General features: G+C 43.4%; 2 protein-coding genes across 5 annotated transcripts in view; one reads left to right on the top strand and one right to left on the bottom strand.

Moving 5' to 3' along the window:
- Nucleotides 1-26,451, bottom strand: part of LOC143534338 (jacalin-related lectin 3-like) — a 76,260-nt gene that overhangs the window by 32,174 nt on the left and 17,635 nt on the right. The window lies entirely within an intron of this gene.
- LOC143534309 (uncharacterized) lies at nt 9,284-12,681 on the top strand. Of its 4 annotated transcripts, none has more exons than XM_077028821.1 (3): nt 9,284-10,520; nt 11,379-11,621; nt 12,223-12,681. In XM_077028821.1, the coding sequence occupies exons 1-3, from the start codon at nt 10,365-10,367 to the stop codon at nt 12,238-12,240; spliced, it is 417 nt and encodes a 138-aa protein (XP_076884936.1). In that variant the 5' UTR covers nt 9,284-10,364; the 3' UTR covers nt 12,241-12,681. The 4 variants fall into 4 exon arrangements, 2 of the variants coding, with proteins under 2 accessions (XP_076884936.1, XP_076884935.1); XM_077028820.1 differs by lacking the exon at nt 9,284-10,520 and adding an exon at nt 10,557-10,961; XR_013135527.1 differs by lacking the exon at nt 12,223-12,681 and having other exon boundaries at nt 9,284-10,524; nt 11,379-11,640.

Here is a 26,451-nt window from a genome sequence, read left to right as displayed (position 1 = left end):
ATCCATGTAAAATATACTACATTATCTAGTCTGATTCTCACGCCGGAGGGTGGTCACAAGGAGGAACTCCCCCCCCCCCTTCTCAGTGACGAGCTCACGGTGTCTGTTTTGCAGGTTATCAGAAGAACCATCTTCCAAGGGTCTAACCCCTCGTGGGAAACATCTCTCCAACCCCCAGGTTACCAGTAATCTGTCCGGGGTCCGGTTAGTGTTTCTTCATTGGCGCCATCCGTGCATAAAGCTAGAACTTTATCTCCAGTTTTTTCAAACTTTCTACAAAAGATGGTTAGAGAAATTCCGGTAACCACAACCCCAGCTACTGGGGTGAATACCGGTAACACAGTTTTTACAAACACTACCCCGGTTACCCAAGCCGGGGCAAGTGAAGTAAATTTTGCGAACACTACCCCAGTTACTCAGGCTGGGGCAAGTGCAGTAAATGATCGCCTACTGGGATCCACTGATACCCAGGTTGAGAAACGAAGACTCCCCCGCCAAACTCTCGATGAAGTCAAGGCATGGGCGGAGGCACGACAAAAGGAATTCCAGGCTGAGTTGGACGAACGCCTGCGTTCCGTCCAACAGGCTGACGAATTCGAAGATTACTTGGATGACTCGGAGGAATCCGACTCCGACGAGAACCCTCGCCATAGGGCAAAAGGGAAGCGTAAGGAAATGGAATCCCAACCGAAAAGGCATTTTGGACAAGCCTTCAAACCAAAAAGCACAGGTGGAAGTCCACGAGACTTCTCCAAAACGTTCAGACCAAACATTGCAAATGCAGGAACGTCCAAGTTTGCAAGGGACATTGCCGAAGCAATCGCCCCAAAGAGTGCCAAACAAATGCCTAACATAGGCACATATGACGGTATATCTGATCCAGACGATCATTTGAACAGGTTCATAGCGGGGGCAACCGTCAGCAATTGGACGGAACCCACCTGGTGCTACATGTTCCAAATGACGCTTGTTGGGGCTGCTAGAGCTTGGTTTGATCGTCTACCGGTCAACCACATCTACGACTGGGCAGACTTCCAGCAGAAGTTTAGCCAACACTTCAGCCATCAACGGAAGTATACCGAGGAGCAATGGACAATCCTCAAATGCATACGAGAAGAAGATGAATCTCTGCCAAACTTCATCACTCGCTTCAACTCAAAGAAGCTAAGTTTGGGCAATATCAGCGAAGATCTTGTTCGCGCTGCCTTCATCCAGGGCGCGCATGACCCAGAGCTCATCCGCACCCTAACGGGTAAGGATGGCATGCCATCCACATGGGATGCCATCATGACAGCAGCAAAACGCTATGCGGAAACGGAGAAGCAACTGGGTAGAGATCTCCCCCAGAGCACAAACCTCTACACTCAGAAAACGAGAGAAGACAACGTCCTCACCGCCCGATTAAATAAAAAGCGGAAGCTAGGCATTTGGCAGTCAAGGGTAAACTTTGACACCTCATCCGGCTTGCAACATCGATTGGGCGGAAGGGATAATGTACATCCGCACCGGAACTCCAGATGGACGCCACTCACCAAGAGCGTCACTGAGATATTCGCTACTGAAGAGCTCCCATGGCCAAAGCCTCCAATAATCCGACATCGTCATGATGCTGATCGGAGCAAATACTGTGACTTTCACAAGACAAAAGGGCACAACACTGAAGAATGCATAGACGTAAAAGACATGGTCGAAGCATTTGTCAGAGATGGGACGCTCGCGCACCTCGTGGCGCAATAAAGGTTGAGCAGGCGGGTGCGTGTAGAACCTCAGCTGGGGAAAACAAAAAAATAAAAGTTCCAGCTTCAATGTCGAGACTACATGCTGCGTAAAGAACGAGACCCCGAACCAGGTGCGTATCGGCTCGATGGCACTCCCATCCCAACATGGAAGGGAGCTCATTTACACAATTTGCATGTAAATCAATTCCAATTTGTAAAGAAAAGGCCAAGAGCCACTTCTAATGGAAATGATCCTCTTTAGAACATCGAAGCTGATGATTTTACTTTTCTGAACACTAATATGCCGGCTTTCACCGCATAATTACGTGAAGTCGTTGCGTGGGAAGGCGGTCCTACCCGCACAAACCCAATAATGTGAAAAAACCTTCACGCAGGTCAGTTGAAGGGAAAAGGTTTACCACCCAAAAATGAAAGTGCCGGTCTATCCGCACGAATCATAATGAGGAAACTGAACAATAACCTATCAACAACCGCGCGTCGAACGGTTAAACTATGCAACACTGGTGACGGCACACATTACGTGAAGTCGTTGCGTGGGAAGGCGGTCCTACCCGCACGAACCCAATAACGTGGCAAACCTTCACGCAGGTCAGTTGAAGGGGAAGAGTTCAATTATCCCATTAAATGAAACTGCCGGTCTATCCGCATGAATCATTAAAGGAAACTGAACACTAACCTATTGACAACCGCGCGTCGAACGGTTCAAAACAATTAAAAAGGATGAGGAAAACCTACACGCAGGTCAGATAAGGGTAAAGTTTTGCCATCCTACTAAGTGCAAGTGACGGTTCTACCCGCACAATCACGAAAGAGGAAGCAAAACTTCACACCTATTATCAACCACGTTCAAAGGTTAACTTATCCTCAAAGGATGAGGAAAACCTACACGCAGGTCAGATAAGGGTAAAGTTTTGCCATCCTACTAAGTGCAAGTGACGGTTCTACCCGCACAATCACGAAAGAGGAAGCAAAACTTCACACCTATTATCAACCACGTTCAAAGGTTAACTTATCCTCAAAGGATGAGGAAAACCTACACGCAGGTCAGATAAGGGTAAAGTTTTGCCATCCTACTAAGTGCAAGTGACGGTTCTACCCGCACAATCACGAAAGAGGAAGCAAAACTTCACACCTATTATCAACCACGTTCAAAGGTTAACTTATCCTCAAAGGATGAGGAAAACCTACACGCAGGTCAGATAAGGGTAAAGTTTTGCATTCCTACTAAGTGCAAGTGACGGTTCTACCCGCACAATCACGAAAGAGGAAGCAAAACTTCACACATATTATCAACCACGTTCAAAGGTTAACTTATCCTCAAAAGATGAGGAAAACCTACACGCAGGTCAGATAAGGGTAAAGTTTTGCCATCCTACTAAGTGCAAGTGACGGTTCTACCCGCACAATCACGAAAGAGGAAGCAAAACTTTAACCCATTATCAACCACGTTCAACAGGTTAACTTATTCTAAACACTTGGAAAATTGCTAATTTAAACTAAGTATGCAAGTCATAAGTTTATAAAGCAAGGAACCCAAAGAAGGAAATAACAATCTTATAGGCAAAAAGATTTATATTTCACAAATGAATTATTACAAGAATGGCCGGGTAACTACCCGCCTACGAAAAGAAAAATAAATACATCTGTACAAGACTATCCTAGCAATGGGAAGGGATCTTCAGGATCAGGCTTCAGGGCCACTTCCACTTGGACCAGCACCGTCAGTAGAGCGTGGCTGTTCAAGGTAAGCCTTAAGGATAGGTAGCCCATCATCAGCAGCAGCGATTTCATTCACCTTCTCCACCACCGGATGCGGGAAGGCGGCGTATTGATTTACTGCTTGGTCATATATGGCTTCGGTATCTACATTGTATAAAGGGAAGTTGGATGGCGGGACGCCTTTCTCAACGAACCCTAGACCAAGCAGGAAGCCAGCCCGTTCCCCATCCTCGTGAGAAGCGTTGAGGGCTGCGCTCATCGCATCGTCGTAGGATGTCTCTGAGAAGACACGATGCACAACCTACAAAAGAAAATATACAAATCATTCTATGTACAAAGGAAAGCGTAAAGACATGAAAGCTTACCTGAGGCAACGCTTCTCGAAGAAGCCATTCCTTGGCAACCAGGGCTTGGGCACAGGCGCGTTCGGCTTCGCTTTTATTGAGGTTGGCAAGTTGCACTTCCTTTGCAGCAGCCTCTTCAACGCCCTTAAGCTTCCGCTCTGTGTGGTCAAGCACGCCCCTCTGGTCCAGGATCTCTTGGAGCTTCTTGGCATCTTCCATGGCCAAGGCATCATGAGCACGTTGGAGAGCCTCTAATTGGGCCTTGAGCTCCTCGTTCTCCATGCGAAAAGGCTCAGCAACGGCTTCAGCCTTGGTAGCCCTCTCAGTCGCGTTCCTCGCAGTCTCCTTAGCCAGCCGAAGCTGTTCGTTAACAGCTTGGGCAGCCTTGGAGCGGGCCTCGAGTCGCGCTTGAACTTCAACCTCGAGGGCCTTGAAAGCCTTCTCCTTCTCCGCAGCAGCTGCGGTCAATCGTTGGTTCTCCTCCCGAAGAGCACGCGCCTGAGATACATCCTTGGCGCGAGCTGCTTTCAACTTGTCGTTTTCACGACAAAGCAGCTCGACGCGCGGCTGCATCCGGGCTTGGAGAACCCGAAGCTCATTGGTTAGCCTACCCTCCTGGTAGCTAGCCATGGCTTCCCCCAACGCACCATGGGGAGCAGCGTGGCGAGCCCATTCCACGCACTCCACAGGGGTGCGAAGGGTTGTTCCTCGGCGTATGTTCCATCGCGGAACATACACTTCATTGGAATCCGACACTGCAAAAAACAAAAAAGCAGTTAGGAAAAGATGATAAAAATAAAAGTGAAAAATGGCCAAAGGAACCCTACGCACCTGTAGGGTCTATAACAGGCCGATAACCGCCGAACCCATCACCTGAACCCAAAGGAAACCCATCCAAAAGGTCAGGCAGATGGGAAGGTGGCAAAGACTGGCGAGTACTCCCATGCGTACCTGATGGGCCGGCCATCGGTGCCGGTGGCGGGGGCATGGTGGCAGCCGCCGCAGTCGCTGCCGCAGAATCCGCAGCAATCGTAACCGCCGGCTCGGTGAAGGACGCCGTAAAAATCGCACTCACGGCCGGCGGTGGCGTAAACTCGGCTGGAACAGTCGGCTCAGAATGAGCAACTGAACCAGCGGGACCAGGCGCAGGCGCCTGGGTCGACGCCTCAGGTAGGCTGACCAAGCCTACCGTCATCGGCGGAGAGATACTACTCGGCACTTCACCCTGGAATGCGTCAACATCCACGCCTGCACAAGAAGATAAGTGTTAATAAATTTATGAAGTATGATAAATCTACAAAAAGAATGTTTGTACTTACGGGTTTTCTTGAGCCTGAACGTACGGAGGGGCGGGGACAAGCCCGATGGGGCCGGTCTCTTGACGCCGGTCACCGTCGTCGTCATTGGTTCTCCGGAGGTAACAGTCGTAGCCTCCGGAGCAGTGGTCTTCTCACCACCGGGGTTCCCCGCCACCTCTTCACTATCTGACTCGGTGTCAGATAGAAGCACCGGATCAGCCGTGGAGGCCACCTTCTCCTTTCCTTTCCCTCCGGCAGCCTTCTTCTTCCGCACCAGCGGAGGACCATCTGCGGATTCCTCAGAAGAAGACAGGATGTAAGGAAATCCAGCAGCAGGTACAGCATTGAGGGGTTGAGGATAGAATATCGCCTTACCTGGCCGCCTCTGGCTCAGGATCTCTTGGCCCGGCGGATAGACCTCCACAAACCGATCCGCCGTCTGCTCCAGGATGGGCAACTCATTCTCGTCTAAAGCACGAGTGCCCACCCGCACGGGACCGTCAGCTTCCCGCGGGTACAGGAGCGACTCCAAGTCATTCCCCTCTGAAAGAAAAGAAACAGTTAGAAGACAAACTAATATCAGCAAGAAAGACAAGACATACCATAAGGAATAGAGTTCAAACCGTATTCGAGAAGGATGGGAAACCGGGACGCATTCTTCCATACCCGGCTCATCCCCAGCATCACCATCCCGGACTCCGCAAACCGGTAAACCGGAGATTGGACCCGGGATATCTTCGCGAACCACTCCGCCTCCTGGTAGCTGGAAGCGTGAAGGCTCGGAAGCGCTTGCCCCTTCTTAAACTTCATGGCAATGGGAATGGCGCGGGCAGAGATGTAGAAGAACTCCCGCTTCCACGATCGGAGACTGCGCTCGGTCACGCAGATCTTCAAACCCTTAATACGGGTTGTCAGGGTGTACCACCCCTGGACGCACCTCCAAGTATAGAAGGTCATCAGGCGGTCCACATAGGGCTCAATACCCAGAATCCGGCACACCCACTCGAAGTGTCGGACCTTGGCAATCGCCATCGGATGCACCTCGGTCAGGTGCACACCGTGCCTCTCCAGGACACGGTACATAAACTTTGTCAAAGGAAACCTAAGGTTCCCATAGACAAAGAATGCAGCATATACCCCGATCTTGCCACTGGGGGCATCGTACACAGTCTGGTGGGATTCAGGAAACTCAGGCTCAAGAGACTCAAGCATGAACTTCCTGACGATGTACTGGTACTGATCGACAGGTAGAGCACACTGGCACTCGCCAGCAGTACTCCTATCGTCGGCTACAGCTTCAGCATCATGAGAAGACATTTTGCAGAAAGAAGAAAGTGATTTCGGGAAAATGCTTGCCTGAAAAGGGGAGTATTTGCCGGAAATCACTAAGAAGAATAAGAAGAAAGGTGAAAGTGTGGATTACAAAGAGGCCTCTCCCCCTTTATATACTAATCGCAATTAATGCGGTGAATTTAATGCGGAGGTGAGAGAAATCGAAGGTGCAATGAAACTATGACACGTGGCAAAAAGCAGACTGGCAACAGCTGTTGACAGGACGTGTGCCAGTAATTTCGCGGCCACGCGCCCGAAAAATCGCGCCCACGCGCCTGAAAAAGCGTCTGGAATGACCATATAATGTCACGTCACCATAACTTCCTGCACGTCCTGACACAGTCAGAAGAAACTGTCGCACGACGTTTCAGAGGTTTGGACTGTTCCTATCTTTCCACCAACCTTTCGAATTTCAAAATTCAAAATTTAAAAAAGTAAGCGGGAAAATACCCCCTTACCTTGGCGAACAAGTAACCGTAAGACGGATGCGGGTACAGTGTTAAGGCAAAACCCTTCACATACCTAGCACCCGCAGGGAATTGAAGCCAAGTACCTCGGCAACCAAGTAACCGTAAGACGGATGCGGGTACAGTGTAAAGGCAAAACCCTTCACATACCTAGCACCCGCAGGGAATTGAAGCCAAGAAAACCTTGGCGAACAAGTAACCATAAGACGGATGCGGGTACAGTGTTAAGGCAAAACCCTTCACATACCTAGCACCCGCAGGGAATTGAAGCCAAGTACCTCGGCAACCAAGTAACTATAAGACAGGTGCGGGTACAGTGTAAAGGCAAAACCCTTCACATACCTAGCACCCGCAGGGAATTGACGCCAGGAATACCTTGGAAGTAAAGTAACCGTAAGACGAGCGCAGGTACAGTGTTAAGGCAAAACCCTTCACATACCTAGCGCTCCGATGGGAATTGAAACCAAGAAGGATCTTCTGGGCAATGCTTGCGGAAACGGAAATAACATCCCCGCATAGCGGGAACGTCGAGAACTACGTTGTTTGAAGCTCCAGGATGGAATTGGTGGTTTTAACATAATTGATCACTATGTTCAAAACTACCAAAACCTCACGGAGAATCCACACAAGTAGGACTCAACGCTCCTGACTTGCGAGGAGGTTACAGCCTACCCGCATCATACTCAAAGACCAAGCAGGAAACTCGGGAATTTCTGCAAGTGACAAGGACTTCCGCGGGAAGAATCCCCATGGAAAACCTTAAAAAACCCTTTTTCAAAACCCTCTGCTTAAGTCCAAAAGTTCACCTCACTTTATTAAACACTCATGAGAAGAACATTGGACTGGGGGGACTTGAAGAGGTAGGTCCCAGCAGAGCCTAGTTGGACCCGCAAGACTCGCCGTGAAGAGGGACGTCTGCGCAGAAACCAACTGGATCCGCAGGACCAACCATGCTCAGAGATGTGACGTCCTTACGCGCAGTACGCAAGCTGGTCCCGCAGGAAATGCCTCCCGATGGTGAAGGACTCCGCCTGTCCCCGCAGCCTCGGATACAAGCCATCAGGGAAGGCCACCCGCGCAGCAGGGCTACACGCACAAGGCACTTAGCTCTCAATCACAGTGTCACCTGAAGGAATGAGCGAAGCCGGGAACTATCCCGCACAAGGGCGGGAGGGGGAATACTCCCGCCCAAATAAGCCAGTCCGTACGATACAGGAAGATCTTCTGTACTGTACCTGACGAGGTATGGGAAAAAGATCTGACTAAAGATACGACAGCTTATTGACAACAGTATGGCGAGCAGCATGCTCCTGCACTGTATGTCACTATTAGCCGCTGCCTACTCACCAACTACTGCCATACCACGTGCGTAGCCGTCAGTTGGTGGAACAGGAATAGTATACAGCAGGCCTGGTCGCTATCAGCCGCTACCTACCCACCAACTACCAGCAGGGCACGTGCGTAGGCTACTGTTGGTGGAACAGGAACACTGTTGCAGCCGGCCATACCTCTTTGGAAACCTACCTTCGGCTATAAATACCACAAATGGTATGACCATCTGATCTTATCATATCTTACTACATTATCATCATATATACCTGATATCTGCTCTAGCAATCTCTTAATATACTTTTATATTTAAAGAGCAATCTAGTCTGATTCTCACGCCGGAGGGTGGTCACAAGGAGGAACCCCCCCCCCCCCTTCTCAGTGACGAGCTCACGGTGTCTGTTTTGCAGGTCATCAGAAGAACCATCTTCCAAGGGTCTAACCCCTCGTGGGAAACATCTCTCCAACCCCCAGGTTACCAGTAAACTGTCCGGGGTCCGGTTAGTGTTTCTTCACCATGTAAAATATATATGATTACAATACAAACAAACTTTAGTTACCTGATTGGAACAAAATATTTTATGTATAACCTGATTTAAATAGTTTCAAAACTTTGTTATTATTCTATAAAGTAATCCCTTATTATTAATAACCTATAATATGTAAGTAATAATTTTAAATAAAATTTTATCATAATAACTACTAATACATCAATTCATAGTTACAATATTAAATTATAGAAAAATAATAATAATAAATTATAAATAAATATTAAGTCCGTTTAGAATCACGCGTTGACTTTAACTTGATAGGTGACGCTCTAGCTGGACCTTGTTTATTAAACAAACTTATTACAAGCTTGACTCGTGAGTTTAGTTTCGAATCATCTGTTATATATTAGCTTTATCTTTATATTGATGTTGTCATTTATGTTTATATGCTAATAAATGAAATAATAACCGAGTTATATTATGAAAATTTAATTCTTATATGCTAAATTGTTTAATATCATGTTTTGAAGGGTCTGCTGAGCAGGAAATTATCTCAAATCACAATTTTAGTTTCCCGCATAACGAATCACACTAGAACTGGATACCCTATATCTTGTGGTCGCTTGTGTATCAATCGTCATTAGCGTTCAATTGCCGGTGATCCGCTGTTCAATAGCCAGAGGTTATTCGGGTTCAATCGCCAGTTAAGAGCGGTTCGACGTCCTTGGTTTCATTTTTCTTTAAACAAGTAACAGAGGAATCATTTGAGTTAAATTGCTGATTGGTTGTGCGATTGAGTAAGATCGAATTAGCTGTTTTGAGTTGTTCATATTTGCAATTTTTTTTTTGCTTTGAAATATTTATTTTAATACGTTATTTATGATGGAAAATTGGCAATTGAAAAACTATGCCCCCTTTTGCCAAACCTGGAACTCACATAACAATTAAAACCCGACGTAATCTTCAATTGCACACAAAGTGTTTGATAAAAGTCCCAAGTGGAACTTTTTATAACTTCACCAACAATCATTCAGAAATCACAACCTGCAATTATGGACCGGAGAACACTGTCTACAATTAAATAGCAAAGTTTTAATATACTACGCTATTTACTTATTAGGTTGTAGTAGCATACTAGCATTTTTACTTTCTTCTATTTTGTTGTCTTTCTTTTTGTGCCTTTGAATTATATGGCTTCTAATATCATTTACATGCTTTAATTGTATGATTAGTGAGTTTATCAGTAGTAAGTTTTCTTTATGCAGCCTTGAAGTTGGCTGTATGCTGATGCTTCTCTTTTGCATTCATTTCTGTATAGTTTATACTCTAAGTAAATTAAATGTGCTATATTTTGAAGGAAAGATTCAAGTTATGCAAACAACCGTTAATTTGATCAGTTACATTCTTAGGTTCAATCCCACAAACAACATTTTTTTTTCATGTTATTATCAATACTTTTATTTAGAGATGGAAAATTGACAGTTGAGTCAATATAATTGATAGGACCCATTCTAAGGTTCACTCTCACAAACACCATTTTGATCATATTCAGTTTGGTTGATTACAGTATGGTTAGGCGCCAGGGGCTACATATCACTTCTACCGACTTTAGCAAATCTGTTGAAGAGACCATGGTGAAGTTGTAATGGTTGGACAAGTTGTAATATATCCTTTGTTAATACTCATTTTATTTTTGCTCAAACAGACATCTATGGGACAAGATCTAAGTCGATTGGAAATGTTTCGTGCATTCTTCTGCAAACATGGAACTACAAAAAATGAGGAAGCTGCAAATGCAATTGTAAGTAGTATGCTTATATATTCATATACATATCTTTTCTATGTGTTCTTGATGGTGTTAAAAATACATATCTTATTTTTGTTATTATATCTAATACAGACACAAATGCAACAATTTAGTTCTAATCTTCCTGAGGGTTCGACCGATAATCCTGGGCCAGGTGACGTTTTTTCTAAGGTAATGGGTAAAGGTCGAAATGGTGATGCAGTCATTTATGGTCTAGGTGCTCGTGGTTCTGATGTTTGGGGTGTAATACCAAGTCGTTCAGCATGTTGTAGAGAAAATATCCAACTGAAGTCTAAATGTGAAGAACTTACTAGTACCGTGGTCCAGTTAGAAGCCCAGGTGTCCGAGATGAAAAGGTCGAAGGATGATTCTAGTGTTCCACCTGTTACATCGTCATCTTTCCCCATTGTAACCAGTGGACCTCCACGCTTACGGGTATTTTTCTATATAAATCTTTAGTGCTCCACATTTTGTAAGTTATATTTTGTACTTCATCAGAAATATGTTATAAACAATAGGTACGTCACTATATTTTTCACAAAGTACATGGTCAAAAAGAGGATTAGTATGTAATTTGGATGTTTTGTTAGACTTAGGATATGTAGAAGCTGCGAAATATAGGTAAATCTTTAATTTGTAGACTCATCCAAAAATTGATTGTAAGTTGGTGATTAAATAACGGTTACATTGGGCTACACTAGAAAACAACAATGTCCATTGATGTTTTTTTTAGATTATATTTTCTATAAAATGTTAGTCTGCTAGTGTAAAATCTTGTTTTTTGTAAAATTATTTTTGCACTATAATGACTCGAGTTTAATATATAACTGTTTTTTGAAAACTAAAATCTAGGTCGAAGATGAAGTTTTCCTCAAAAGCATTCTAAACCCTACTGAGCCTGTAGCAAGAGGATGGGTGAAGAGCCTGGACCCAAATGAGCTAGTTGGTGGTACAGAGATTGGACCAAAATGGTGTGAGGTAAATGTTCAAGTACCAATAAAAATAGATGAAAAGATGGTGAGACCATATGGGTTATTTTCCACAATTCAAGATTGTATTGGTGCATCCATCGCATGGCCTTATCCATTCATCTCGGTATGTATTTGTTAAACTTGTGATTAGGGGTGCAAACGGGCCGAGCCGAGCCCGAGCTCGACCAGGCTCGAGCTCGGCTCGTTTAACTTACATAGAGCTCGAGCTCGGCTCGTTTCGAGCTCTATTTCCAAAGCTCGAGCTCGGCTCGTGAATAGATTTTCAAGCTCGATCTCGGCTCGTGAGTAGATTTTCAAGCTCAAGCTTGGCTCGGGCTCGGCTCGTTTACCATTTATAAGTTATTTTTTAAATAATATAATTCTTTTTATATATTTTTTTATAAAACTCTCTCTCTCTCTATATATATATATTAATAACTATTAAATATATATTTTAAAAAATTATATAAATGGCAGGCTCGTTTAGGCTCGTGAGCCGGCTCGAGCTCGATAAGTGAAGCTCGGGCTCGGGCTCGTTTATTAAACGAGCTTACTTTTAGGCTCGAGCTCGGGCTCAGGCTTGATTAAGCTCGGCTCGTTCGAGCTTTTTAGCGAGCCGATCTCGAGTAGCTCGAGCAGCTCGGCTCGTTTGCACCCCTACTTGTGATACGAATAATTTTAATAACATGGAACTTAATGCTTATACATGGATGGTTTATTTGTAGGTAGTCCGTGAGGATTGAGGTCGCATGATGACTCGGGATTTTATGGTGCTTGTTTCTTTTATTGCTTTTAATTTTTTTTGTTGAATGTTACAAGAGTTTATGTTGGATAATGTTATAACTTATTTATGTTTAGTGTTTTCGTTATGAACAAACTTATTTAATATAATGAAGTTTTATTTCTTTCAATATTTAGATGTCCATAAACATATCGTAAAATTGTGTGTGTGGACGTTTAAAAAAGGGTTGTACAATATGATATGTTAGGACTTCGAATTATTGTCCTATTAAACGTTAGAACATTGTAAAAGTGTCATAATATGTTTTTTAGGACGTTGTTTAAGTTGTTCATAGACATATTATGCGACCATAAAATTTAGTTTCGTAATCTTGTTTGGGATATTAGAACCCTTTTCTTGGTACTATAATGTTCCATCATAAGGGTCCTATAAATTAATTTTTAAGGACAGTTGTATGTGTGTCAAAGTTTACAATTAGGTAAGCACATGTCAAAATATTGTAAAAGTGTTCCAATATGTTTTTATTGTGACGCTTTTTGGATTGTTAATGAAGATATTATGCGACTATAAAATTTGTTTCATAATTTTATTTGTGATATTAGGACTTTTTTCTTGGTATTAAGGTACCTATAATGTTACATCATAAGGGTCTTATAAATTACTTTTTTAGGACGCTTGTATGTGTATCAAATAATTAAAGATAGGTAAGCACATGTTAAAACATTGTAAAAGTGTCCTAATATGTTTTTATTGGGACGCTTTTTGAGTTGTTAATGGATATTTTATGCGACCATAAAATTGGTTTCATAATCTTATTTGGGATATCAGGACGCTTTTTGAGTTCCGAGACTTATTACGTCCCCTTTACATGAAACGTTTTTCTCGTTGGTCATATTAAATGAAAGGTCCTATAAAATAGCATTTTAGGACGCTTTTGTGCGTACTAAAAAGCCATTTTTGTTGTAGTGATTCCAATATTTGACTGAATCATATTTGTTTTATGTTCTTAACTGCTGCTTGAAACTAGAACTGTGCATATATATTTGACTGAATCATATTTTTGTTATGTTCTTCTTAACTGCTGCTTGAAACTAGTACTATGCATATATATTATGAACATGTTGTTGATTGAGATTCAACTCGTAATGTCATTCATTTTATTTAGAACTGTACTTATTGGATAAATAACAATGAAATACTAGATAAATTTGCACCTCTCTTGCAATGAATTACAAGAAATTATATTTAGGGATACTCATATGTCATATGCCCCATCTATAACCGTTTGAGCCTTTGGTTTTGCCATGTTCACCATCTCTGATAGCAAAAAGGTTAAATCATTTAGGCATTATGTTGAAAGAGGTTTTTCTTAGGGCTTGATATGTTGCTCGGATTCTTTATTCGATATATGGTCATGATTTTGGATGAATACAATTATGATTATTTGTATGAGTATGTATATGAATGTGCAAGGACTCTCGGACACACACACACAAAGAAATAAAATATGCACACTATTATTATTATTATCACACTTTGAAATGTCGGTACACAATTAGTATTTATACCCTTACATTTGGTTATGTAAATTTGACCGACTTATATTTGTGTTATGTTATGTTATGCTATGCTATGATATGATATGTCATGTCATGTTTTGATGCTTGAAACTCATACGTTGCATATATTATTATGAAATGAATACATTCGCTGTTTGAGACATTGATATATAATAACGGGTAATGACAATTGTACTACATACAAAGTACATGAATGAAGATGATCGGGTGGATCAGTGACCCGTTAGCGATCCAAATTGGTTGTTCAGCAAAAACGAAGTTGGGGATTACTCATATGCATATGAGTATCCCCTATAACCTTTTGAACCTTTGGCCTTGTTATGTTTATCATCTCTGATAGCAAGATGGTTAACTCCTTTAAGCATTACGTTGAATCTTTGAGAGAGGTTTGGTTTAGGGATTGATAAGTAGAACCCGAGTGAATCCAGAAACCACCCGCCTCTTCCCGTAAACCCTACAATATGGCCTCCGTTTGCCGATAAATTAAAGGGTGTTCCTTCTTCAAACCCAAATGGCCCAAATGTCCTTTTGTTGGTCTTGAAAGTGAGTGACCGAATCACGGGGCTGCCTCCATAGACCACACGACAATAGTTCCCGCTAACACTTACTAATATCTCCTCAGGGTACGGCAACTTAATCTGTAATTAATTCATAAGAAATTCCATGAATCAGTTTCCAACTTTGAATATAGTGCAAGGAAATTTACTGAAAATGTATTTACCTGAGCCGATTGTGTTCCATCAAAGCCGCCATGTTTTTAAGCCATAAAGGGTTTACCATTGTTATCATATGTTACACGAATTGAGTCGATACATCTGCCATATACAATAGTTATTTCTCTTACTCCGGTGTGTACTCCATCATTCCATTCAACTCCTCCATGTCCTCCCCAAGGTCCCAATAGTTTACTACCGTCCTGCAATATTCAATTATAAGTGAGACCAAGTTCATAATTTAGATAAAAAGTTTAAAGATTGAAACAAGTATAAAAAGATAACAAGAGATTAGGAATTAATACCATGATGAACTCAACAAATTGCTTGAAAGAGAAGTCTCTACAAAGAAAGATGTGATAATTGTGTATCTTGCTCTTGCTATTGCACACTAATTATAGACTGCATATATAGAGCAAACAAAGCACTACAATGCTAAGCTCCTGATTCCCATTTTGATTCCATTCCAACAAAGAGGTCATTCACATTTCATAATCACAATTCACATGCATAAAGCATTTTATGTACTAATTCCTTCATTCCTGGTTTTTTTATGTTCACATATGTAGAACATGAACCGTAGATAGTGGGAAAAAAGGGATAATGCTTTCTAAACATGCCATTTGACATTACCCTCTGCTTTTTCTTTGAATATATTCCATAGCATAGTAGATTCATTTCTTATGTGCTAGTTGTACCATTATTGTAATTACGAAATAGTCACGTTTGTATACGCGTTAATGTTATGGTAGTAATGAATATACTAGCATATCATATTGGATATATGATCAAATGGTAATCAGAGGATTTTTTATTATATTTTTCGAGTATATTACAAAGGGACAATTATACACAATATATATAGAACTTAGGACCTATACAAGGAAACTAAATAAACCGATTGATAGGGAGAAGATTATGGACAGCCTGTGAACTCTCTAATTATAGTGGTCAATATTTGACCACAACTGTTGCTCCATAATTTAAGCTTTCCAATTTGGTCGAATATTCTAACACTCCCCCTCAAGTTGTGTAGTGGGATATCCAATACCCAACTTGGATAAAACTGATTCGAATGTTCTTGCAGCAACCGCTTTTGTCAGGATATCTGTAACACCCCGACCAAAGGCGGATTATACATCGGGGCGCCACATATTGTTTCATTACTCGTGACACTATTGGGTGTCAATATTTAATAAATACATTCGTTCGCGCACGCGCAGGGTAAACACAAGATAACATAAATCAACATAAATCAATATATTATAAGGCAAAATATTCGAACAACAATAACTTGTCTTGATACATTTTAATCTAGGTCCAAAATAAAGAAAACTTCCTACGTGTCCACAAGCTCCAAAACAGCTACTGCAAACCTGAACATGTGTTAAAATAAAACGTCAAACACTTGCGTGTTGGTGAGAAATCAAGTTTAATACAGTACATAGATAACAATAAATCTGCGCGCAACATGTGTATGTCTGGTTTTCAACAAGGGTGTAATCTGATCGGGACCAACTCTAAGATTCATAAGACTGCCAGTGCTCACAATTGAGCTCACAAACAAGACAAACTGTGCATGTGTAAACAAAAGAGAAAATCATAAACGATAGTTCTCCCGTGTTCATCTAATGGTACCATGAGAACTGCGGAATAGACCGACAAGACGGTTAATGATCCACACATACAAATAAACAGCCAAGTCTACATCCTCAACACATGGGATACTGCGCGACTAAAGTTCATAAACAAGTTTAAGACTCTAAGTTTGTATGAACACATGAACATCCCAAAACATTAAAAGCAAAAAGGGATTAGGTACGAGATTACTCACTTGATAAACGATGCGGTGTAAGATAAAGCAAGAACCAACTTTAAACAAGCACAAGTTAACCTATAAATAAGATTATTGTTTTAATGATTGGTTTTAAGTCTTTGATTATAAGTTAGCATAATTAATAAGTAAATTATTATATATATTACCGGAAAAGCAGGACAGAACAGGGAGGAAGACGGAGGCAGAGAGGGAGGCGGCAGAGAGCAAGGAAAACAGGAGAGATTAAGTGTTTTGTGTGTGTAGTGTTATGAAAATATTACTATTATATATAGGAAAACCCTAGGAGACATAATCCCTAGAAAAGGGGAAAGGATCTATAACAGGATCAAGCAAAAGATATCAAAAAGCATAAGAATCCAAAAGCAAAAGATGTCAAAAGATATGGCAGCTGCAGGGGGGGGGTAAGATAAAGCTGACAGGTTAACAGTAAAAAGCATGGGCGGATCAGATAAAGGTACTGGTCAAGCATGGCAAAAGCAGATCTCAAAAGATAATGTCAGTCGCTTTTTCTGTCAACCAATGGGGTTGGTGCGCATGCTGCGCCAAAAGTGGCTTTTCAGACATAAAGCAGATTAGGTCAACAGCTCAAAAGATAAGACAACACAAAAGCAAACGGCTAGATTCAACAGAAGAAAACTCAAAGGGTTTAGCGCGAGAAGGCTAAGGCGCGAAGGCAGACACAGAAGGTCAAGAGAGCGCGAGCGCGAAGGCAGACAGAACTAACCTTAACGCGTCGCGGAAAGAACTACATTTCTAAGCGCGCCGCGGGAAGAATCACATTTCTTAGCGCGCCGCGGGAGGAACTAAAATTCCTAGCGCGCCGCGGGAAGAACTATAATTCTTCGCGCGTCGAGGGATGAACTACGATTCTTAGCGCGCTGCGAGAACTACAAATCCTTAGCGCGTCGCGGGAAGAACTACCGTTCTTAGCGCGCTGCGAGAAGAGTTACAATTCTTAGCGCGCTGCGAGAAGAGTTCGTCTCGCGTATCGCTGAAACAGGTGGTCTTCACGCAGGATTCCTTGTAAGGAGTCTGGCGCGTGGAGCAGCGCAGACAACCTTAGGCGGGAAGGAACAAAGGACAAGCAAAGAGTTAGAAGAAAAAGAGGGAAACAAGGCGTAAGGGCGGGACGGCGACAAGAGGGAAAAGAAGGCGGAAAGAGAGAAGGAGAGGGACGGGACGGCGGAAAGAAAAAGAGAGAAAGAGGCGGGAAGGAAAATATATATTATTATTATTAAAAGTAAAATATAAGTATAAATAAATATTAAATCATAAAAGAAAGAGATCGGATAAGGGAAACGGGTACCTGGGTCGGGTCGGATCGGGGCAGATGTCACAGTCTCCCCTACTTTAAGAAATTTCGTCCCGAAATTTATCTCGAAGTAGGTTGCGCAGAGAACAGGTGCGGGTACTTGATCTTCATTTGATCTTCCCTTTCCCATGTAAACTCGGCTCCGCGCTTGGACTCCCAACGAACTTTCACGATAGGGATACGACTGCGCTTGGTTTGCTTTACCTCGCGATCCATAATCTCAACAGGCTTCTCAACGAAATGCATAGTTTCATCAACTTGAACTTCATCAAGTGGAATGTGAAGGTTCTCGTCAGCTAAACACTTCTTGAGATTGGATACATGGAACGTTGGATGCACATTACTGAGCGCGGGCGGTAGGTCAAGTCTGTAGGCAACTTTTCCCACACGCGCGAGAATCTTGAATGGACCAACATAACGAGGAGCAAGCTTACCTTTCTTCCCAAAGCGGACAACACCTTTCCAGGGCGACACTTTGAGGAGAACAAGATCACCAACTTGAAATTCGAGAGGCTTTCGCCTACGATCTGCGTAACTCTTCTGTCGGCTTCTGGCAGTCAGCAGATGATCACGGATCTTGGCGATTTTATCGGTTGTCTCTTGAACAAGTTCGGGTCCTGTGATTTGAGTTTCACCCACTTCGCTCCAACAAATCGGGGAGCGGCACTTACGACCGTAAAGTGCTTCAAATGGGGCCATACCAATACTGGAATGATAGCTGTTATTATAAGAGAACTCGATCAAAGGCAGGTATGAATCCCAATTACCTCCAAAATCAAGAACACAAGATCGAAGCATATCCTCAAGAGTCTGAATAGTTCGCTCAGACTGACCGTCAGTCTGGGGATGATATGCCGTACTCATGTCCAAGCGAGTTCCTAGCGCAGATTGGAGAGATTTCCAAAAGCGAGATATAAAACGGCCATCGCGATCGGATATGATGCTCAAAGGAGTACCATGGCGGCAGACAATTTCCTTGACATAAAGCTGCGCGAGCTGCTCAACACGGTAGTTTTCACGAATGGGCAGAAAGTGAGCAGACTTAGTCAAACGATCCACTATTACCCAAATGCTATCATGTTTGCTTGCTGTCAAAGGTAACTTGGTAATAAAGTCCATCGCTACACATTCCCATTTCCACGTAGGAATTTCTGGTTGTTCGAGCAAACCAGATGGGCGTTGGTGTTCAGATTTTACTTTAGAACAAGTCAGGCATCTAGCTACGAACACAGCAATATCCTTTTTCATACCGGGCCACCAATAAGTAATGCGCAAATCCTTGTACATCTTATCAGCGCCGGGATGAATAGAATACCGAGATTTGTGCGCTTCACTCAGGATATCAGCGCGAAGATTCTCATCAAAGGGAATCCAGATGCGATTGAGATAGCAGAGAATTCCACTCAGATTAGGCACAAAATGCGCTTCCGCGCCACACGCTAACTCGGCGCGAAGGTTACCATTACTGATGGATGCGCGCTGCGCGTTACGAATGCGCGATTCAAGGTTGCTTTGGATCGGCGCGAAGTGAAGATGCGTGCGCGGCAAGATACAGTTAAGCTGGCAGGGTTTTCGGCTGAGCGCATCGGCTACCACATTAGCCTTACCAGGATGATACCGGATCTCACAATCGTAATCGCTGATGAGTTCGTTCCATCGGCGTTGCCTCATGTTAAGTTCCTTTTGATCAAAGATATGCTGAAGGCTTTTATGGTCAGTGTAGAGGATACACTTAGTACCATAAAGGTAGTGTCTCCAGATCTTCAAGGCAAAAACAACTGCACCAAGTTCGAGGTCGTGAGTTGTATAATTCTTTTCATGAACCTTGAGTTGCCTTGATGCGTAAGCGATAACCTTGCCTCGTTGCATAAGAACACAACCGAGACCTTGGTTGGAGGCATCGCAGTACACGACAAAATCATCATTACCCTCAGGTAGCGCAAGAACAGGAGCTTCACATAACAAACGCTTGAGCGATAGAAAGGCTTCTTCTTGCTTCGAGCCCCAAATATACGGTTTACCTTTGTGCGTTAGAGCTGTTAAAGGCAGTGCGATCTTTGAGAAGTTCGAAATGAATCGCCGGTAGTAACCAGCTAAGCCCAGAAAGGAGCGGATCTCGGAAGGAGAGGATGGCGTAATCCAGTTCTTGATTGCTTCAATTTTGGATGGGTCGACATGAATACCCATCTTGTTAACAACATGGCCAAGAAACTGTACTTCATCCGACCAAAATTCACACTTGAAAAGCTTAGCATAGAGCTGCTCGGTTCGAAGCTTTTGCAATACCAATCGGAGATGTTGCTCATGCTCGGCCTTGGTCTTAGAATAAATCAGAACGTCATCGATAAACACAATCACGAATTTATCCAAGAAAGGCCTACACACCCGATTCATTAGATCCATGAAAACGGCGGGTGCGTTGGTTAAACCGAAGGACATGACCAAGAATTCAAAATGGCCATAACGAGTTCGAAAAGCAGTCTTCGGAACATCTTCATCGCGGATGCGCAACTGGTGATAGCCAGAGCGGAGATCGATCTTGGAAAAACAAGAGGCACCTTGGAGTTGATCAAAGAGGTCGTCAATACGCGGTAAGGGATACCGGTTTTTAATGGTGAGTTTGTTCAACTCGCGGTAATCAATACACATGCGAAACGATCCATCTTTCTTTTTAACGAACAACACCGGAGCACCCCAGGGCGAAGAGCTAGGGCGGATGAATCCTTTAGCAGTCAACTCTTGAAGTTGGCTTGCCAATTCTTGCATCTCAGCGGGCGCAAGACGGTAAGGAGATTTAGCCACGGGGGAAGCACCAGGGACAAGATCAATACGAAACTCGACTTCACGAGCGGGAGGGATACCAGGAAGATCATCAGGAAAAACTTCAGGGAAATCACGCACAACAGGGATATCGCGAAGCTTCTTTTCTTCAGCAGGTTTAACCACATGGGCTAAGAATGCAATACACTTCTTCCGCATGAGTCTTTGGGCTTCGGCGCAAGACATAAGCTTAAGACCGCGGGAGGGTTTCTCGCCGTAGATATGAAGATCACCATTTTCTCGAGGAATGCGAATCAACTTCTTGGCGCAAATAACTTCGGCGCGATTATTCGAGAGCCAGTCCATACCAATAATAACATCAAAGCTTCCAAGAGGCATGGGGATGAGATCGATCAGAAAATCGTTTTCGTTAAGGTTAAGCGTGCAATCCTTGATCACAGAGCTAATTAAAACAGTTTCACCGTTAGCCAATTCAACTGAAAAATCTTCTTTTAAATCGCTGCGCGGTCGCGCAAGCTTCTGCTCGAAGGCGCGAGAGATAAAACTTCGATCGGCGCCAGTATCAAAAAGTACAGAAGCATAAAATCCGTTAAGCAAAAATGTACCATTAACTACGTCATTATTCGCTTGCGCTTGGTGCGCGGTTATGTTAAAAGCTCGTCCACGCGTCACTTGGTTTGAAATCTGGTTCACCGGATTCGCCTGTGTGATTTGCACTTGTAGTCTCGGGCACGCGTTCCGGAAATGACTGGGATCACCACAGTTAAAGCACGATCTGGGTCGTGGGTTTTGGTAGGTTGGTTGTGGGTTCTGCGGGTAGACTGGTGGTGTTGGCGCAATTGGATTGGCGGGAAGGACTCTACAGTTCTCAGCAGTGTGACCAGTACGGCCACATCGGTTACAAAGTCGACACGGGGTTTGGGTTGGGTGGTGAAATCTACAGGTTGGGCAAAAGGGATGGTTTCCTGTATAAGGTTTCTTAGTTGGCGGGGCAGGGAGTGCTGGATTGGTTAAGGCATAGTTGTGGACTACAGGAGGTGTTGGGTAGGTTGACAGTGGGTTTGGCGCGTAAACTGGTGGTTGATAAATGGGTTGCTGGACAATGGGCGGGTTGGTAAGCGCGTAAGCTTGTCTGCGCCTACGTTTCTGGTTATGGTTTGAGGATTCTGGTTTGGTTTCTGTTGGTTCAGGGATAGTCTTGGTGAGTTTGGTCTTTTCTGTTCCCCGCAGGAACAGGGTTCCTGCTCTGACATGGTTGTCTTTGAGCACAGCGGCCAACTCAATGGCGTCAGAGAGGGTTACTGGGTTTCTGGCCCATACAGAATCTTGAATTTCCATGGGGAGACCCCCAAGGAATTTCTCTATGGCTCGGCGGGAAGGGGTAACAAGGTGAAGGACCAGTAAGCTTAGCTCGTGGAAGCGCGTCGCGTACTCGCGCGCTTCACCGCTGTATTGCTTAAGATTCCAAAATTCTTCCTCCAGGCGCTTTACTTCGTTGGGAGGGCAGAATTCTCGCGTCAAGAGATCCTTAAATTCCTCCCAGAGTATGCTGGAAGCAGCTTCTGCGCCACGCGCATGAGCTACTCCATTCCACCATGTAAGCGCTCTGGATTCCAGGACACTGGAAGCATATAGGGTTCGTCTGTCTGAGGGGCATTGGGTGTGGAGGAAAGTGTTTTCTATCTTCTCAAGCCACTGGAGCATCACGGTGGCTCCTTCAAGACCTGTGAACTTTGGAGGGTTACCCGCGTTAAAGGACTTAATGTTGTAACCAGAGGTGTTGGTATTGTTTTGGCTCAAAGCTTGGGCTATTGCGGCGGCCATTTCCTGGGAACGTTGCTGTCTACGCATGCGCGAGGCTTCTCTTCTCTGAAATCGGCGAGATAGCGGAGGCATTCTATAAAAGTTTTAATTTTAGTTAATATCTTGGTTTTATCGCGAAGTATAACTTTATAAAGCTTGGTTTCACGGAGTTAGATACTATCAAAAGTTAAAGTAGATTAAATGACTTTAAATGCAGACTTAATAAAGGTAACAAATTCGAATCAAGAATCGACAATCCATGTATCACCATGACTTTCCGAATTCCCAATTTAAAATATACGAGCAAACGAGTATTGGAGATTGACGATTCATGTATCACCATGACTTTTCAATCTTCAATATAAAACATACAAGAAAATGAGTATTGGAGGTTGACAATTCATGTATCACCATGACTTTTCAAGTCTCCAACCTCAGAACATAATCGTAAAGGGAAATTGAAAATCAACTATTCATGTATCACCATGACTTTTCGGATTTTCAAATCCAACAAACGAACATGTAAGTAAAATCAATAAAAATCGAAATTCAACAAAAATCGAAATATCGCGAAATAAAACATAAAATCATATACTGCGCAAGCGCGAGCATATTCATAAATAACGAGTAATTAACAATAAGCGCGCAAACATGAGATTTCTCTCATGCGCGAGAAGGGACTCTTAGGTATTCTAGGCCGTTACGTCTAACCACCTATCCTAAAGTCAACGAGCTCTGATACCAATCTATAACACCCCGACCAAAGGCGGATTATACATCGGGGCGCCACATATTGTTTCATTACTCGTGACACTATTGGGTGTCAATATTTAATAAATACATTCGTTCGCGCACGCGCAGGGTAAACACAAGATAACATAAATCAACATAAATCAATATATTATAAGGCAAAATATTCGAACAACAATAACTTGTCTTGATACATTTTAATCTAGGTCCAAAATAAAGAAAACTTCCTACGTGTCCACAAGCTCCAAAACAGCTACTGCAAACCTGAACATGTGTTAAAATAAAACGTCAAACACTTGCGTGTTGGTGAGAAATCAAGTTTAATACAGTACATAGATAACAATAAATCTGCGCGCAACATGTGTATGTCTGGTTTTCAACAAGGGTGTAATCTGATCGGGACCAACTCTAAGATTCATAAGACTGCCAGTGCTCACAATTGAGCTCACAAACAAGACAAACTGTGCATGTGTAAACAAAAGAGAAAATCATAAACGATAGTTCTCCCGTGTTCATCTAATGGTACCATGAGAACTGCGGAATAGACCGACAAGACGGTTAATGATCCACACATACAAATAAACAGCCAAGTCTACATCCTCAACACATGGGATACTGCGCGACTAAAGTTCATAAACAAGTTTAAGACTCTAAGTTTGTATGAACACATGAACATCCCAAAACATTAAAAGCAAAAAGGGATTAGGTACGAGATTACTCACTTGATAAACGATGCGGTGTAAGATAAAGCAAGAACCAACTTTAAACAAGCACAAGTTAACCTATAAATAAGATTATTGTTTTAATGATTGGTTTTAAGTCTTTGATTATAAGTTAGCATAATTAATAAGTAAATTATTATATATATTAACGGAAAAGCAGGACAGAACAGGGAGGAAGACGGAGGCAGAGAGGGAGGCGGCAGAGAGCAAGGAAAACAGGAGAGATTAAGTGTTTTGTGTGTGTAGTGTTATGAAAATATTACTATTATATATAGGAAAACCCTAGGAGACATAATCCCTAGAAAAGGGGAAAGGATCTATAACAGGATCAAGCAAAAGATATCAAAAAGCATAAGAATCCAAAAGCAAAAGATGTCAAAAGATATGGCAGCTGCAGGGGGGGGTAAGATAAAGCTGACAGGTTAACAGTAAAAAGCATGGGCGGATCAGATAAAGGTACTGGTCAAGCATGGCAAAAGCAGATCTCAAAAGATAATGTCAGTCGCTTTTTCTGTCAACCAATGGGGTTGGTGCGCATGCTGCGCCAAAAGTGGCTTTTCAGACATAAAGCAGATTAGGTCAACAGCTCAAAAGATAAGACAACACAAAAGCAAACGGCTAGATTCAACAGAAGAAAACTCAAAGGGTTTAGCGCGAGAAGGCTAAGGCGCGAAGGCAGACACAGAAGGTCAAGAGAGCGCGAGCGCGAAGGCAGACAGAACTAACCTTAAAGCGTCGCGGAAAGAACTACATTTCTAAGCGCGCCGCGGGAAGAATCACATTTCTTAGCGCGCCGCGGGAGGAACTAAAATTCCTAGCGCGCCGCGGGAAGAACTATAATTCTTCGCGCGTCGAGGGATGAACTACGATTCTTAGCGCGCTGCGAGAACTACAAATCCTTAGCGCGTCGTGGGAAGAACTACCGTTCTTAGCGCGCTGCGAGAAGAGTTACAATTCTTAGCGCGCTGCGAGAAGAGTTCGTCTCGCGTATCGCTGAAACAGGTGGTCTTCACGCAGGATTCCTTGTAAGGAGTCTGGCGCGTGGAGCAGCGCAGACAACCTTAGGCGGGAAGGAACAAAGGACAAGCAAAGAGTTAGAAGAAAAAGAGGGAAACAAGGCGTAAGGGCGGGACGGCGACAAGAGGGAAAAGAAGGCGGAAAGAGAGAAGGAGAGGGACGGGACGGCGGAAAGAAAAAGAGAGAAAGAGGCGGGAAGGAAAATATATATTATTATTATTAAAAGTAAAATATAAGTATAAATAAATATTAAATCATAAAAGAAAGAGATCGGATAAGGGAAACGGGTACCTGGGTCGGGTCGGATCGGGGCAGATGTCACAGTCTCCCCTACTTTAAGAAATTTCGTCCCGAAATTTATCTCGAAGTAGGTTGCGCAGAGAACAGGTGCGGGTACTTGATCTTCATTTGATCTTCCCTTTCCCATGTAAACTCGGCTCCGCGCTTGGACTCCCAACGAACTTTCACGATAGGGATACGACTGCGCTTGGTTTGCTTTACCTCGCGATCCATAATCTCAACAGGCTTCTCAACGAAATGCATAGTTTCATCAACTTGAACTTCATCAAGTGGAATGTGAAGGTTCTCGTCAGCTAAACACTTCTTGAGATTGGATACATGGAACGTTGGATGCACATTACTGAGCGCGGGCGGTAGGTCAAGTCTGTAGGCAACTTTTCCCACACGCGCGAGAATCTTGAATGGACCAACATAACGAGGAGCAAGCTTACCTTTCTTCCCAAAGCGGACAACACCTTTCCAGGGCGACACTTTGAGGAGAACAAGATCACCAACTTGAAATTCGAGAGGCTTTCGCCTACGATCTGCGTAACTCTTCTGTCGGCTTCTGGCAGTCAGCAGATGATCACGGATCTTGGCGATTTTATCGGTTGTCTCTTGAACAAGTTCGGGTCCTGTGATTTGAGTTTCACCCACTTCGCTCCAACAAATCGGGGGAGCGGCACTTACGACCGTAAAGTGCTTCAAATGGGGCCATACCAATACTGGAATGATAGCTGTTATTATAAGAGAACTCGATCAAAGGCAGGTGTGAATCCCAATTACCTCCAAAATCAAGAACACAAGATCGAAGCATATCCTCAAGAGTCTGAATAGTTCGCTCAGACTGACCGTCAGTCTGGGGATGATATGCCGTACTCATGTCCAAGCGAGTTCCTAGCGCAGATTGGAGAGATTTCCAAAAGCGAGATATAAAACGGCCATCGCGATCGGATATGATGCTCAAAGGAGTACCATGGCGGCAGACAATTTCCTTGACATAAAGCTGCGCGAGCTGCTCAACACGGTAGTTTTCACGAATGGGCAGAAAGTGAGCAGACTTAGTCAAACGATCCACTATTACCCAAATGCTATCATGTTTGCTTGCTGTCAAAGGTAACTTGGTAATAAAGTCCATCGCTACACATTCCCATTTCCACGTAGGAATTTCTGGTTGTTCGAGCAAACCAGATGGGCGTTGGTGTTCAGATTTTACTTTAGAACAAGTCAGGCATCTAGCTACGAACACAGCAATATCCTTTTTCATACCGGGCCACCAATAAGTAATGCGCAAATCCTTGTACATCTTATCAGCGCCGGGATGAATAGAATACCGAGATTTGTGCGCTTCACTCAGGATATCAGCGCGAAGATTCTCATCAAAGGGAATCCAGATGCGATTGAGATAGCAGAGAATT

The sequence above is a fragment of the Bidens hawaiensis genome, unplaced genomic scaffold (assembly GCF_021521415.1).
Source record: "Bidens hawaiensis isolate Kalapana, Puna unplaced genomic scaffold, B.hawaiensis_p1.1 tig00010132_1, whole genome shotgun sequence".
Lineage (NCBI taxonomy): Eukaryota > Viridiplantae > Streptophyta > Magnoliopsida > Asterales > Asteraceae > Bidens > Bidens hawaiensis.
This window is presented reverse-complemented; position numbering and strand designations above follow the sequence as displayed.

Bases quoted from the DNA above. Each gene is read 5' to 3' on its own strand.
- LOC143534309 (XM_077028820.1), top strand. From the start codon at position 10,572: ATGGTGTTAAAAATACATATCTTATTTTTGTTATTATATCTAATACAG. The intron at 10,962-11,378 runs GTATTTTTCTAT...ACTAAAATCTAG, and splicing joins GTGGACCTCCACGCTTACGG to GTCGAAGATGAAGTTTTCCT.